The following is a 14,470-nucleotide window of genomic DNA, read 5'->3' on the forward strand; positions in this document are numbered from 1 at the left end:
TTCCTACAAATATACAGATCTTGTCACAGTGCCAATTTTGTAGCAAATAGCTTGTATCTCAAAGTATTGATCTAATATATTCAGGAATTTTTCTCCTAAAGACACCCAACAAAAACATCACCAAAAAGGTAGATGAGACAGTTCCAGAGGGGAGAATGAGACTTCCACGACGAGCCGCAGAAACCAAAAAAAATTATAAAGATCTCTCAAATTCAGAATCAGAGAGTGAACAAGAATTTTCACGTTCATTTAAAGAGAAAGTAAAGGTAAATAGATACAATTCAGATTAATAGTTTCTAAAAGCCTTTTAAAATATTAAATATAGAATATATTTTTGTAAGAATGTCAGATTTATCTTGTCACTTCTTTTTATATGAGAAAACTTATATAACAATTCTAAAAATTGATCCTTAGGCAATATAATGTTAAAATTTATAATAAGTTGGCATTATTGTTACAAAAGAGATGTTTGACTCTAGTAAAATTACAACTTTAATATCTTTGAATTAGAGAAGTACTTGGTCTTTCCAAAATTATGCTTCAAGAAACTACAGACTGTTGGGAAGCTGTGGATCTTTTTCTTGAATGAAAGCAAAAATATTGGATCTGAGGTTCTTTCCATACCCTGCCCCACCTCTGTTCACCCCTGACTTCTAGAGAGATGAAGGAACTTACCCAAGGTCACACAGCTAGGAAAAGGTTAAAAAAAAAAAAAAAAAGATTTGAACTCAAAAGAGTCTGGCAGGTCTCTGATCATTACACTGTTCTCATTTTATTATTATTATTTTTTGTTCTGTTTTGTTTTGTTTTATTTTTTGTTTTTTTGTTCTCATTTTAAATCATTAAACCTCCATCGCCCTCTGTTATCTCTTACCTGGAAGAACTTAAGGACTTCATAACTTACCTCCACATTTTCTTATCGCTTCCTACTTTAATTTACTATGCAAATAATTAGGTAAATCTTACCAAGCCACCTCTCATCTTACCTTCTTCAAAGGAAAACCCTGAAAATCTCCAAATAGACATTCAAAACATCTAAATACCTTTCCAAGCTTATTTTCTCACTTCCCCAGTATATACACAGAACTGTACCAGTCAAATAGAATAACCTGTGACTGCCAAACAAGAGCTGTGCTTCTCGCTGCCTTTGCTCATATCAGTCGTCCTCCATACTCTCAGTATGTTCCCTTGCCATCTTCTTTTACAAACTCCTGAGCATGTTGAGTACCATGAAATCGGGGAATTCCTTCTGGTTTCCCTAAACTGGAAATCATCTTTTTTGAACCGTTATAGCATTTTATTTGTATCTATTAGGATATTTATTATAGTCTATAATATTTTCCTGTGAATTTGTCATATGCTTTCTTGTGTATTAGAAGGTCTTTCACTACTCATGTTGAGGCCCCTGTTATGCCTGTATGTAGTGATACAAGGCATTTAATAATTCAATGTAATTTAATTAAATTGTTTTATGTGTCCAAGTATAAGTTATTTGTATTCGAGTATAATTGAAATATATCAATACATTTAGGAGAAGATCCATTCCAGACGCAAAACCATGAAACTGCCAAAGAAACAGCAGAATCCCTTCACTGCCGAAACACAAGAGGATGTATCAAAAGAATGGAAAAACTCACCTCTACTGAAAGATACTATAAGAGATAATAACCTTGATCTATCTCCTGTAACTTTATCTGGGAGTCCGTCATCTATAGAAGTAATGAGATGTCAGTATCATTTTTTTCTTTTAGTTGAATGTTCAGTAACTTTCTTTTATAACTAATTATGTGAAAATACAATTTGAAGACTAACTTTGAGGGATATGTTTTAAGATTTTCAGTAGTCAAAACTTCATTTTTAAACTAGTTAATGCTAGTAACTTGGTCTTTGCTAAGTAGACTTGGGAACAATATTACTATGACACTGAAGTTTTACATGTTAGGAAGTTAAAGACCAAATGCTTCAATATAGAAAATATTTAATGTATACTTACAAATTATAATGTGAAAGCTTGAATAAACACTTATGTTTTTAGCTCAAAATATATTTAATAAGAGGGAAATAATGATGGGGATTTCTGTTTTCTCATTTTTACATTTCATTGACAAAATTCTCCAAGGAGTATCATGGTCAATCTTTGGAGCTGTAGTGGATTATCTTCATAAACAATTGAAGTTTTGCTTTTATTTAAAAATAATTGGGAAAGAGAAAATTTATTCTTTGGAGCTCTGGCATATGTATATATTTTTCTAGTACAGAAACTATAAGAATAAGTTTCTACTTTTAGTATATTTTTCATTTCCCTTTATGGATATTTTAAAGCATTTCTAAGTGTCTGTCATTTTAGCTAAAATTCAAGACCATTCAACACCAGTTAATGTACATTTCCTCTAAAGTAGCTACTTTGTTCTTTTCTAGAATATTTTCATAATGCTTGGGACCACTGTCATCTCAGATAAGCACACACTTAGAAGACAGATGCACATGCCCTGATTTGATTTGAAAACTGTCTGAGAATTCATTTATACTAAGACTTATTTCAGCCATGAATTTTCTCATCTATATATAAAGGAGGTAGACCAGATGATTTCCCAAGCCATTTCTAACCATAAAATTCTGTGACTTTAATATATATCAGTACTGGTGTCAAAATTACTCAAGATAATAATTAGGTTGATCATTATAGTGCAGCCCATACTACAGATATTTGTGTTTGAAAATGTTTTGAAAGTTCTTATGGTTACAATTTTGTTTTAAATTGAGACATTAATATTATTCAAAGTCTTATAAAAATATTTTACACTTAATTTTATCTTGATTTATTGAACATTTATCCTTTCTAAATACAGCTAAGATTTGAGGATTTGATAAATTACTGTATTTTTTAGAATTTAATAATACTATTTCTAAAGATGTCAGTGATTAACACCTGCCATCTCTTTTTGTTTGTGTTTTGTGAGGCAATATAGGTATAGAGAAAGTAACAGAAAGGGATTTTACTCAGGACTGTGGCTGTATAACAAAATCAGTATCACCTTATCCAAAAATTTCATCACCTGAATCCTTAAACAGTGGAGTTGGAAGTCCAGTAAAGTCACCCAAGAACAGTGAGAATTTACTATGTACAAGAGAAAGTTGCTCGCCAATTCCACGATCATTCTTTTTGGTAAGGAAATAATGTATATATATATTTTCCTTTATTAGATATACCTGAAGGGAGTAAATCATTTGCCTCTAATCTTAATCAGATGTACAGTGCTTCTCTATTTAAGGTTTTGAGTTTGGTCTGGGGGAGAGAAGGAACCTACTAATAAGTAAAACAGCCTCAGTGAACTAACAGACTGATACACACAGGAGAAAGATGTAGTGGTATGAGAAGTACAGAGTACTGATAAGAATTCTGTGATAGGAACAATCACTTCCAAAGAGGTACTACTTATTTGTCTACATGTCAGAACTACATTTCCTAGATTGGAACAGGCTTATTCCTGCAACACAGGCGCTTCTTTCCGATTTCACCATAACTCGAAGTCTGTAACCTTTTAGTTACTAAATCACAAGTTGGCAAAGCAAACTGACAAAGAATATAGTTGAAAACAGTATGACTATAGCATTTGCTTTACAGATTTGTAAAGGAACTTTAATAGTTAAATGGCATGAATATTAACGTAATGGTATATTGAAAAAGTCTTTATTCTGCTGCTCATTTATTATATGTACCATTTCTTATTAATAAAGTATGTACATATGCTCAAAAGTCTTTTAAAAAGGTATTAGAGAAAGGAATCAATTATGGGTCAAAGTGAGGGAGTGTAGATAAAAATATAATGTCTATGAGGAGTAGTTTGTAGTTTGAATTCTGCTTTTTTTTTTTTAAGTTGTTTGTACTTTGGTACCAGTTTACAAAACCCACCTCACCTCCTTGTCTTGGGCTGTATAGAAGGCTTAATTTGGAGAATTTTGAAGTAGTGATAAAGCTACAGAACTGATTGCCAAACAGAATCTTATATGAAACCTTCAGTGTGCCAAACATAAAAATGCAGTTATGCTCTTTAAAGCAGATGGGTCTAAACTGTCGCCTACACACCTCCCTCCCTCTCTGATAACCCCCCAAAAGCACCTTTGCAAGACTCTTAATTTCTACAGACCACAATTTGAAACCATTTCCCACTAGACCATCATCCCATGGTCCTTTCTCAGTATTGCTCTGTCATCCATCCTTTCCTTGAATCCTTTCTCCCTTTAGTATCCCATCTTGCAAATCTCAACACCTTAGGTCATCCCCACCCACCTACTTTGATGCTATCTGTGCTAGATGGAATTTTAATTGTAACATATTTATTGGCTGGACATTTACAGGAGACATTGTGTTTCCCATTTACTGTTGACTCTTAATTAGGTATTGGAAATTTGCTATATAAATTAGTTGTACCAGCTTACACTCTCCAACAATGCTATGTGATAGTGCCCATTTTTCTAGTTTTTTGCCCATCTGATGAGTGTAAAGTGTGTCTGACTTTAATTTGCATTTTTCAGATTAACAGCATCAGTGAGTATTTTCATATTTTTTGGCCACTTTGTAAATTGTGTTTTTTCTAATTTTTAAATTGCATAGTTTGATTTTTCCTATAAATTTGTAGGAATTCTTACTGTATTCTGGAGATTAATTCTTTATTGGTTATATACAATGCAGATGTTCTTTTTCTAGTATGTAGCGGTCTTTCACTTACTTAAATCAAAATATGATGTAATGAAATTTACCAATCTTTTGTTCTTCAAGAAATCCTTCCCTCAGTTATTGTCATAAAAATATTTTCCTTTCTTGTACAAATGTTAGTTTTAACTTTGAGGTTTTCCATCTTCCTAGGCTTCCTCTTTGCATATGGACAGTGAATTAGTGCAATATCATGCATTGGATACCCCTCCTTTCTCCATCATTTGTGATGCCAGTTTGGTCACAGCCTTGGCAACCACATGGGTCAGCTGTTTGGCCAGTAGAATATAGAACAGTGCCTATCTTTGAGCTAATACAACATTGCTTCAATTAGTGTAGTTTTATGCTTACAGGGGTTTCACCACCCCCATCCTCACCCTCATCTCATTCTGCTTCTAAATTCTCTTGGCCCTATACTCGTCCAATAAAATTTAGAATTAGTTTGTCTAAGGGAAGAATTGCCATTTCCCAGTATCGTTACTGAGATTTCTCATCGACATATTTCATTCTTCTACTTTTTGGTCTTATTTCCAACAAAGTTGTGTCAAATCTTCCACAAAGAAAGTTGTACTTCTGCAGTGTTTTATGGGCCTTTTTCTTTACTGTATGTAAAAAAAAAAAACTTTAAAACAATTGTTTTCTGGATTTTTAACTTTTTGCTTTTGTGTAGAAACACTATTGATTTTTATATGTCCCCACACCCTTGGCAAATTCTCTCAAAATCGCCTGCCTAGATTCTCTTGCATTTTGAATATAGATAATCATAAACTGTTTTTTATGGTAATTTTTGCATTTTCTCTTCCAGTCCTTATACTGCATGGTCTTTTCATTTTTAAGGTTACTATGACCTGTAGAGCAATGCTAAATAGATACCATGCTAGCATGCATGCTTATCGATAGTTTTTGGTAGATACTTGTTATCAGATTAATGTTCTAATTGTTTAAGTGCCTTTTTCTCAGTTATGAATGGGTGTTGAGTTTTAGTAGGGAATGAGTTACTCCCTCAAAATTTAAGTAGTTTGGTTTAATGTTGTTGTGTTTTTCTTACTGTAGTTTTCTAACTTCCTTTGGGTTTCTGTGTGTCTTGTTCATTCATAGCCCAGTTAAGAATAATACTATTGTGAATAGAAACAATATAAATTCTGCGGTACAGTTGGCCCTCCATATCCATCGATTCCACACCTGTGGACTCAACCAACTGTGGATCACTATTTTATATATGGGACGGTAGCATCAGTGGATTTCGATATTTGTAAGGGGCCCTGGAACTGAATCCGCCCCGCAGATACTGAGGGAGGAGTGTACTTATACAGGAAGTACAAAACTTGCAACAGCTATTCAGATGTAGGCAGTTACAGTTCAGAAAAAATTTATGGAAATTGAACCTCCACATATGAAAATCATATTTGAAGCAAAAGAGGGGTATATATGGTAGTGTATCCATCAAGCTTTCCTTATACTAAGTTGGTTCTTATAAGAATCAGATTACGGGCCTTTAATAATAGTTATAATAATTTAGTATTTTTCAACGGTTATTATCTGAAAATGTGATGTTTAAAATATGTAGGATGGTTTGATCATAGAAAAAGAGTTGAAATTTTTTAAATGAGATGGTCTTAAATAGGCTATCACTGCTAAACCACTGACATATTTATAATTAGGACTTTCTGGTTTCATGATCATACAGGAATTTGGGTGAGCTTTTTTTCCACTGTAGAAGTCCACCAGTCCATCAACAAAAATATTTTAATAACCTATAAAATGCAGAATGTTAAGATAGAATTTTACAGCTTGGAGTGGGCTGGGTTTTGACCTGGACCTAAGTGGATAGGTTGGTATATATACAGACTGACTGGAGGAGCAGCAGTAACCTAAGTACAGAAAGGCTACCAGAAGTGGACATGCATTTTCATAAAACAGGAAAAAGACTAATGTGACTGTAACAACAAACTTGTGTATTGAAACAGTAAGACACAAGGTTAGAGGACAAAGATATGGCTTAAAGATACAGCTTGAAAGAACTAGTTTAGACTTTTCTTTTCTATTGCTTCCCATTTCCTGACTCAAATAAAGAAATCAAAATCCTAATAAGGAAGAACTGAAAAGTAGGAGTAGTTTAAAAAAGCCAGCTCAAAACTATTGCTGTAATTTAAGATTGAGGTTAACATAAGAATTTAGGTAAATGCATGGTAGTGTGAGACATAAAAAGGTATAGAAACAAAACAATCTGAAAAAAAAGAATTGATAGCATTTGCGATTTACTGTCTTTAGAGTTTGAGAAAGATGGTCAAAGGTGAATCCAAGAGTAATTACAGAATTTTTTTTCCTATTTCTGATACATACTTTAGGAAAGTCATTCAGCATCTCCATTATCCATGTCTAGTGAAGGAAGAGGGAAAATATGGTGTGGCATGTCCTATGACTCCACTCATGTATCAGGTTTGTAGTCAAAGACTTGCTTTTTAAAAAACATGTTAATCACCAAAATACTGCTGTAAAATTTCATCTGAGGAAATTATATATTTTAAGTCAATTTTGTTAACGTTAAAATGAAAGTAAGTACAATAGAATTTAATGCACAGTTACCTAAAACTATACAGATAATGGAAACAAAGGCCTTTTTTATAAAAGCAAGTATATATTAGGTATTTGTAATTAAGATTGTAGCACTGTTAATTACTTTTTAACTGTTTCTAAGGCCCTACACAACATCTTAGTCGCAAACGAATGTACATAGAAGACAATCTAAGTAATCCTGGTGAAGCAGAATTGGAAGAAGAAGAAGAAAGAGCAAACTTGCTTCCCAAGAAAGTGTCTAAAGGAGAAGGTGCAGATCATCACACTTGGAAAGGTAGGTAGAGCAAATGCCTATGTCAAAAGGCATTTATTTTTGAAAATGGTTTCTTAGATCTTGAGTGGTTCTACTCACAAAACAAATTCCTTTGTAAAGATAACTTTGTATAATCCAAGAAGGATAATGCTTTATCACAAAGTTCACTTCACCTGAATAATGTTATAGTAGGGGTCTTTTTACTCATAAATCTCCCTTATCATTCTATCACTGATTACCACAGACAAGTTTTACTAGAGTATGAATTTACTGATAGATGAGTGTGTCACTAAATACTTGGGTTAATAATGTAGTAGTTAAGAACTAGTTTTTTTTAAAAAATCAGTCCAAGTATGTTCTATTTTAATGTTACTGTTTCTGCCTTAATTCCCATGCTAGAAGGTTTTTTTAGTTAAGTCAAAATAATATTTTAAATGAAAAATAATAGTCTGTCTTTGATTTTATAATCCTTAGATTACATATAGAATCTAAAAATAAGATAGATTTGTTCTCAGCCTCATGACAAATAATGCTAAATTTATAACAATGCATATCTTAATTTTGGCTGATTGTCTTCATTTTTTAGTGTCTGAAAGTATATCTCCATTATCAACAAATGACTTTTGTATTCCTGGGGAGAACTGGGAAACTGAAATTTCAGGTATAGGGACGATGTGTGAGGAGTTCAATACAGAATTTAGGAGGAAAGTTCATGTGAGTTGTCATTCTTTAAATTATGATTTATATTTACACCCAATAACATGACAATATGGCACACTTTCTACTAGACTGTCAGTTTGACCCTTTGGCAACAAAACACTTCTTCGTGAACTCACCTTTCCTCATGTACTGGTGAAAAATTGGAATGATTCCTAGGCGAAAGCCTTATTATCTCATGAGCCCAGTTCCTTTTCTAAAATCTGTGCATTACTTGTATTCTTTCTTTTTCTATGGGTTCTCTTTGTCCTATTTTCCTTTTCAGTTTAACATTTTGAGTCTTCCGTGAATTTTCTTTTTTTTTTTCCTGAACGATTTTCTTTTCGTGCCTAGTCTTTTTAATACATTCTTTAATCTCCACAGCAGTGACTGCTTGTTGAGGGTACTATATTAAAGTATAGAGGATGAGGAGCCTCAGAGAAATCCATTTCACTTTGTTTCACCAGTTCTGTACTTACATATCCTTGGTTACTGAGGTTCCAACGAGGTGATGTTTACAAAAACACTTCATAAAATAATTTTTAATTATTATTGTTTTCTCCACCTATCTCTTTTTCTCACATGCCCATATTTAGAGTAGGCAGTTCTTTTTGCCCTCCTGTTAAGATATTTTTCTGCACAGGTTATCAGCCCTATCTCTTCTTTGCCTTTTTCATCTCTTCATGGGTAAAATCTGAAATTATTTAAGATTCTGTATATTTCTTTTGTTTTGATTTGATTTATCCCAGGTCAGTCTCATCTAAACAGAGAAGCCCTGATTCATATATTGTGTTACACATCTGTGACTAGCTGCGAATATATGTTTTTATGAAAAATGGTAATAAATAACTTTGAGTGTGACTCTTATGCTGTGTTCCTGAAGAGAATTATAATCACTAGCATTTTTGTAAATGTAGAATGTCATGTACTTATGAAAATAATTACCAATTCCAACCCTCACTCAGAGCCTTCCTGGTGGAACTAGGCCCTGCTCTGACGGAGCGTATTTATTAACACTTCAGTTGAGATCACTGAGTTTTTAATTTTTCACTTTTCTAAGTTCTTCTTAGGCATTTATATTTCATGGAAAAGGCTTTGGCCTTAATATAGTCTTGGTTAGATTATTATTTTGTAAAGATTTTTCAAGTTAAAAATGAGTATTTTTCAGATCCGCCACAAAATGATGGATTATTTTACTAAGCAGTCTTGGAAAACGGCTCAACAACATATAAAAACAGTGGACCATCAGATTCAGGAGTATAGGTCTGTGCTAAAAATCCCTTCTGAAATATTCTAAGTGCTGTGCTATAAGTGCTATCATGAAAAAAAAAAAAATCTCATTTTGTTTCTTTAATAGGATCAAAAAACTTGACAAATTCCAACTCATCATCATAGAGGAGCTGGAGAATTTTGAAAAAGATTCACAGTCTTTAAAAGATTTGGAGAAGGAATTTGTGGTTTGTGCTTTTAAGAGTTTAAAAATAATTTTAAAACCTCATTTTTAAAGAGCTGCACTCAGGAAAACTTCTGTTAACCTTCTGCTTGTAGACCACACCATAAATGTTTTTGTTTTTTAGAACGTAATTTAATCTTAGATTTTTAGTTAGTTTCATATACATACACTAAAAATACAGACTTAAGTTTATGATGCGGGGGAGGGATAAATTGGGAATTTGGGATTAACAGATACACACTACTATATATAAACTACTATATATAAAATGGATTAACAACAAAGACCTACTATATAGCACAGGGAACTATATTCAATATCTTGTAAGAATCTGAAAAAGAATATATATATACGTATGTATAACTGAATCACTTTGCTGTACATCTGAAACAATCAACTATACTTCAGTAAATATATCTATAAAGTTTATGATGAATACCTCTGATAATAAAGGAGAAAGTCTGAAAGAGTTTGCTTTCAATTTTTTTTTTAGCCGAAAGAGTACAGGACATCTGCAATATTCTTAGCATATAGCCAAGTTTTTAGGAATAATATAAATATAGTAAATTCTGCTAAGTTTTAATTTTTAGTCATAATTATACTATAATCAGTTTTGTATTTTGAAATTTAGGGCTTTTGGGAAAAGGTATTTCAGAAGTTCAGTGCCTATCATAAAAGTGAACAGCAGAGGTTAGTATGACATTCTTAATGATTAGAATCTATAACGTTAGATTTTATTATAATAGTTTAAAATTAAAATTATATATACTATATTATAGCAATTTAATTTGTTAACTAAAATACAAAGGTAACTTTCATTATTTTATTTGTTAGACTTCACCTTTTAAAAGCTTCATTGGAAAAGAATGTCTTCTACAACACTGATTATGAAGAAACTATTTTTACATCTGAGGTATAAATTTTATATTTTTATATATAATCTCAATATTAGTCTTACTTGTCTTTTTGCTGTGAAAATTTTATAGTAAATTTCATGGGGGAAATTATTTATTCACAGATGTGTTTGATGAAAGAAAACATGAAAATGCTGCAAGACAGACTTCTTAAGGAAATGGTAAATCAGCTATCTAGTTTGGGTTTTTCAAATGGAATGATCAGTCATGCTTTTATATATTTAAATGGGAAATTCTTCCACAGGTTTTTCTTCTTTCTTTTTGGATTGAGAGAAGCCAGTTTTAGCCCCACTGGGGTTTAGTTCTTTAAGTTTTTAAAATTAAAATGGGAGCAAATTTACAGTAGAAAAATAGGGGTGATTTAAATAATGAGTCCGTCTCCTGAGGAAGAAAAGATGGATTTAGAAATTTAAAAATAAGCTAGAAGCATGATTTCTTTGTATGCATCCAAGTACGATGCACTGCAACAGTCCTGATGTGTCTTCTGAAGTCCTGTGTCAGGCAGAACTACCCAGAAAGAACTATTGTCTACTTGGACAAGACTTCATTTCCTTACATTTGGGGATTAAAGTAGCTGGCTTTCCAAAGGTCTAGTAGACCAGCAACTGCAATCAGGGGTTGGGGAGGGGGGGAAGGTGTCTAAAGGTACTTCTCCAAGTGAACATGCCTTTGGTGTTTTCTCAAAGGTGGAGGCATTTCTATATGTATTTTAGTACTAATCTTTGATACAGGACATTTTAATACACTTTTATTGAATTTTAAGAGAACCAGTATGCTGATATAGAGCAGAGGGTCAGGATGTGTGGCTAAGCCAGTTCAGCTTAAAGCACATAAGCTAAGTAACTAGACTGACTCTTGCTGAAGTTCTTCTCCAGACTATAGATTTAATATTTATTTAATATTTAAAGGAAGAAAGTAAAAAATAAATTTCATTGATTTGGGGTTTAAAAGATGAGGTCTTCTCGCAACTGATCATCTAAATTCATCTAAAATATCAGTAATAAGCACATAATTCTGTAGATATCTAGGAACGGACCCTGGTGAACTGGATAGAATGAACACTGATACATAATATCTTTATTCATAATATCTAATATCTTGATTTTTTTTTACTGTTTTATTAGATTTTAAAGTTTCACTGTAAAACTACCGAAGTGTGATTTTTTTTTTTTCTTGGCCATAGCAAGAAGAGCAGCTTCTTAATGTACGCAGAGGATTGATGTCATTATTCATGGCTCATGAAAGAAACAATGTGTGATGTCTAGTTGTTATCAACAAGTTTTATCCAGTTATTCCTTTGTGTGTATAGCTGGGGAATACCAGAGTAGCTCTACAAAGAAAATACATGTCACCCAGGCAAGAGTACCTTTGTAGGAACCTCTGAATTCAAAGAAATGTCCTCTAATGGATGAGAAAGAACCTACAGTCACTATAACATGACTCTTGAGACCCAAAGACTTTTGTCTGTACAAAACTATTTTTTTTAGAAAGCTTTGGGAAACCAATCAGTAAAAGAAATTGGCTTGTTTTTATAGTAATATTTGCATGAGACAAATATTGCCAAGTTAAACTATACTCAAACTAATAAACTAAGATTATCATATAAAATATATTTTAAAAGTCTGAATTAAATAAATAATTATTAAAATCTACTAGTTCAGAATATACTACAAGTAATAAAAATTTAGTGATGCATAGAAGGGGGAGGAGTCTGAGTTAAAAGGCTTCCCTGAGTGTAAATCAGTACTTTCAGCACACTGTTGGAGAGTATATTTATTCAGTTATGGCTCCATTGTATTAGAAGGCACTAACTAGCCTAAAATAGTTAACATATCTATCTAGAATTTAAATGGTATTAACTCGCAGCAGGCTGTTCTGACAAGTACTTTTTAAGCCCTAGTGTTCATTGTAATAATATATTTTGCTAGATTAATGTATAAAAATGAATATACACTTAATTATATAATAAAGTTGAAATAAATGCTGTCACTGGGATTTTATACAATTATTTTACTTTATAAGTCATTTTCCTGTTTTATGAACATTGGATCAAGCAAAATATCCTCCAATCAATCAGACATCTGAAGTGTACCACCACGCAGCCTCACTCACTGTCGCACTTACCTGCTTCATGGTAGCAGAGTATTTGGTTATTTAAATACAGCGGTACAGGCTGCTTAGTCTAGATAAGCAAAGGAAAACCCTTCACATCTTAGCTTTATCCCATTGCTAGCATCAGCTAAGATTTACTGATTGATTGATACGGTAGCAGGGATTCTATGTCAAGAAACAGTGACAGGTCTGCTGTAATATTAACTACTACTCAGGAGTTGAAACTCCATGTTGCCCTGTGAGACTTCTTTAGAATCAATCCCATCGTGACACACATCCTTGTTTGCCTCATCCTTGGCCAGACTTCCAGGACTCCTAAATAATACATTATACTAATTCCTATACTGTGCTGTATGTGTAATCCTACCGAGGTTCCTACTTCCTCCCAGCTTTTTAAACCGTTCTGCTGTGACCCTGTCATGACCATAGTTGTGCCCTGAATCTCAACTTCAAACATCAGCACCCCAGCCTGCTTTCTAGAGTAGTCCCAGGCTGTCTACTCCACCACTCTTTTGCTATGCCTGTTAGTTACCCTTCTTGTCCGTCCTTCTTTCCTTACCGATTCTAGAGTCCTTAGTCCAAAGTAAGTCTCTTGCCCTCTCTCCTCTCCTCAACTTTATCCACTAGTTCATACCCCTCATTCCACAACCTGAACATCACTTGAGAAGTATAATCAAGGTTTAAATTTATGACTACATATTTCTTTTTTTTTTTTTTTTTTTTTTTGCGGTACGCGGGCCTCTCACTGTTGTGGCCTCTCCCGTTGTGGAGCACAGGCTCCGGACGCGCAGGCTCAGCAGCCATGGCTCACAGGCCCAGCCGCTCCACAGCATGCGGGATCTTCCCAGACCGGGGCACGAACCCGTGTCCCCTGCATCAGCAGGCAGACTCTCCACCACTGCGCCACCAGGGAAGCCCTATGACTACATATTTCAAGTGGCTACACAGCATTGCTCAGTAATCCTTATTCTGCCCTGTTCAACTGTCTTCACCGTGTTTCCAGAGTATTACTGTGTATCAGTACCTCCTTAATTCTTTACCTTTTAGGGGATGGCCTTACCTCATACTTTCCTCATCTCTTCTCCCTAAAATCTAACATGTTACCTGCATCAATACTGGCATTTCTGATTTCTCACATGTTCCAATGGCAGAATAGCCTCATTATTTCAGGACAATCTAATACCCCTGGCTAGTGCTCTGAATCCTGTTGTCTGACTTCTCTCTACTGGTGTGTATAGCCCACACTTATTTTTATTTATTTATTTTTTTTAAAAAGGACTTTGACAAGTTCCTCTTTAACTGCTGCCCTCCCCATGTAATCCTCTACTCACCCTCACACAGAACGTATCAAAAGAATTTTCGCGAGTTACTATCTCAACACACTTCTTATTTGCCCCTTACCTACCTCCCCTCAGTCCAGCTTCTGTCCCTGCAATTTCACTGAGACAGCTTTTATCAAAATCACCAGTTATTTTACCAAATCTTATCTCTGTGTACTTCTCACGCAGCTTCTCAGTGCCATTCCACAGTTAAAAACCCCCTTGGCTGGCACATATTTTCCACTCTTTCTTGGCTTATTTCTGGCTTCCCTTAATAGGGGGCTCAATCCTAGTCTATCACTTCAATCTATACCTTCTCCTTAGGTAATTTCATCTTTGTATTGATGACTTCCAAATGTAGAAACATGCTGACCTTCACTTTGGACATCAGAATGTCATATACACTGCTTTATTGATAGTTTTAATAAACAT

General features: G+C 33.8%; 1 protein-coding gene across 3 annotated transcripts in view; it reads left to right on the forward strand.

Annotated features, from left to right (window-relative positions):
* SYCP2 (synaptonemal complex protein 2) overlaps positions 1–12,589 on the forward strand; it is a 72,927-nt gene extending 60,338 nt beyond the window's left edge. For 2 of the 3 annotated variants that reach the window (XM_029221998.1, XM_029221997.1), the window contains 12 exons: positions 102–266; positions 1,532–1,727; positions 2,970–3,166; positions 7,063–7,153; positions 7,413–7,565; positions 8,131–8,258; positions 9,409–9,503; positions 9,598–9,697; positions 10,325–10,383; positions 10,528–10,606; positions 10,712–10,768; positions 11,791–12,589. In XM_029221998.1, the coding sequence (XP_029077831.1) occupies positions 102–266; positions 1,532–1,727; positions 2,970–3,166; positions 7,063–7,153; positions 7,413–7,565; positions 8,131–8,258; positions 9,409–9,503; positions 9,598–9,697; positions 10,325–10,383; positions 10,528–10,606; positions 10,712–10,768; positions 11,791–11,865 (1,395 nt within the window). In that variant the 3' untranslated portion in view covers positions 11,866–12,589. Of the gene's footprint in view, positions 1–101; positions 267–1,531; positions 1,728–2,969; positions 3,167–7,062; positions 7,154–7,412; positions 7,566–8,130; positions 8,259–9,408; positions 9,504–9,597; positions 9,698–10,324; positions 10,384–10,527; positions 10,607–10,711; positions 10,769–11,790 lie in introns of those variants that run through there. The other variant, XR_003793348.1, reaches the window with a different exon arrangement.
* The last annotated feature ends 1,881 nt before the right edge of the window (positions 12,590–14,470 follow it).

This window comes from Monodon monoceros, unplaced genomic scaffold (genome assembly GCF_005190385.1).
Source record: "Monodon monoceros isolate NGI ecotype Baffin Bay Population unplaced genomic scaffold, NGI_Narwhal_1 Super_Scaffold_13, whole genome shotgun sequence".
NCBI lineage: Eukaryota > Metazoa > Chordata > Mammalia > Artiodactyla > Monodontidae > Monodon > Monodon monoceros.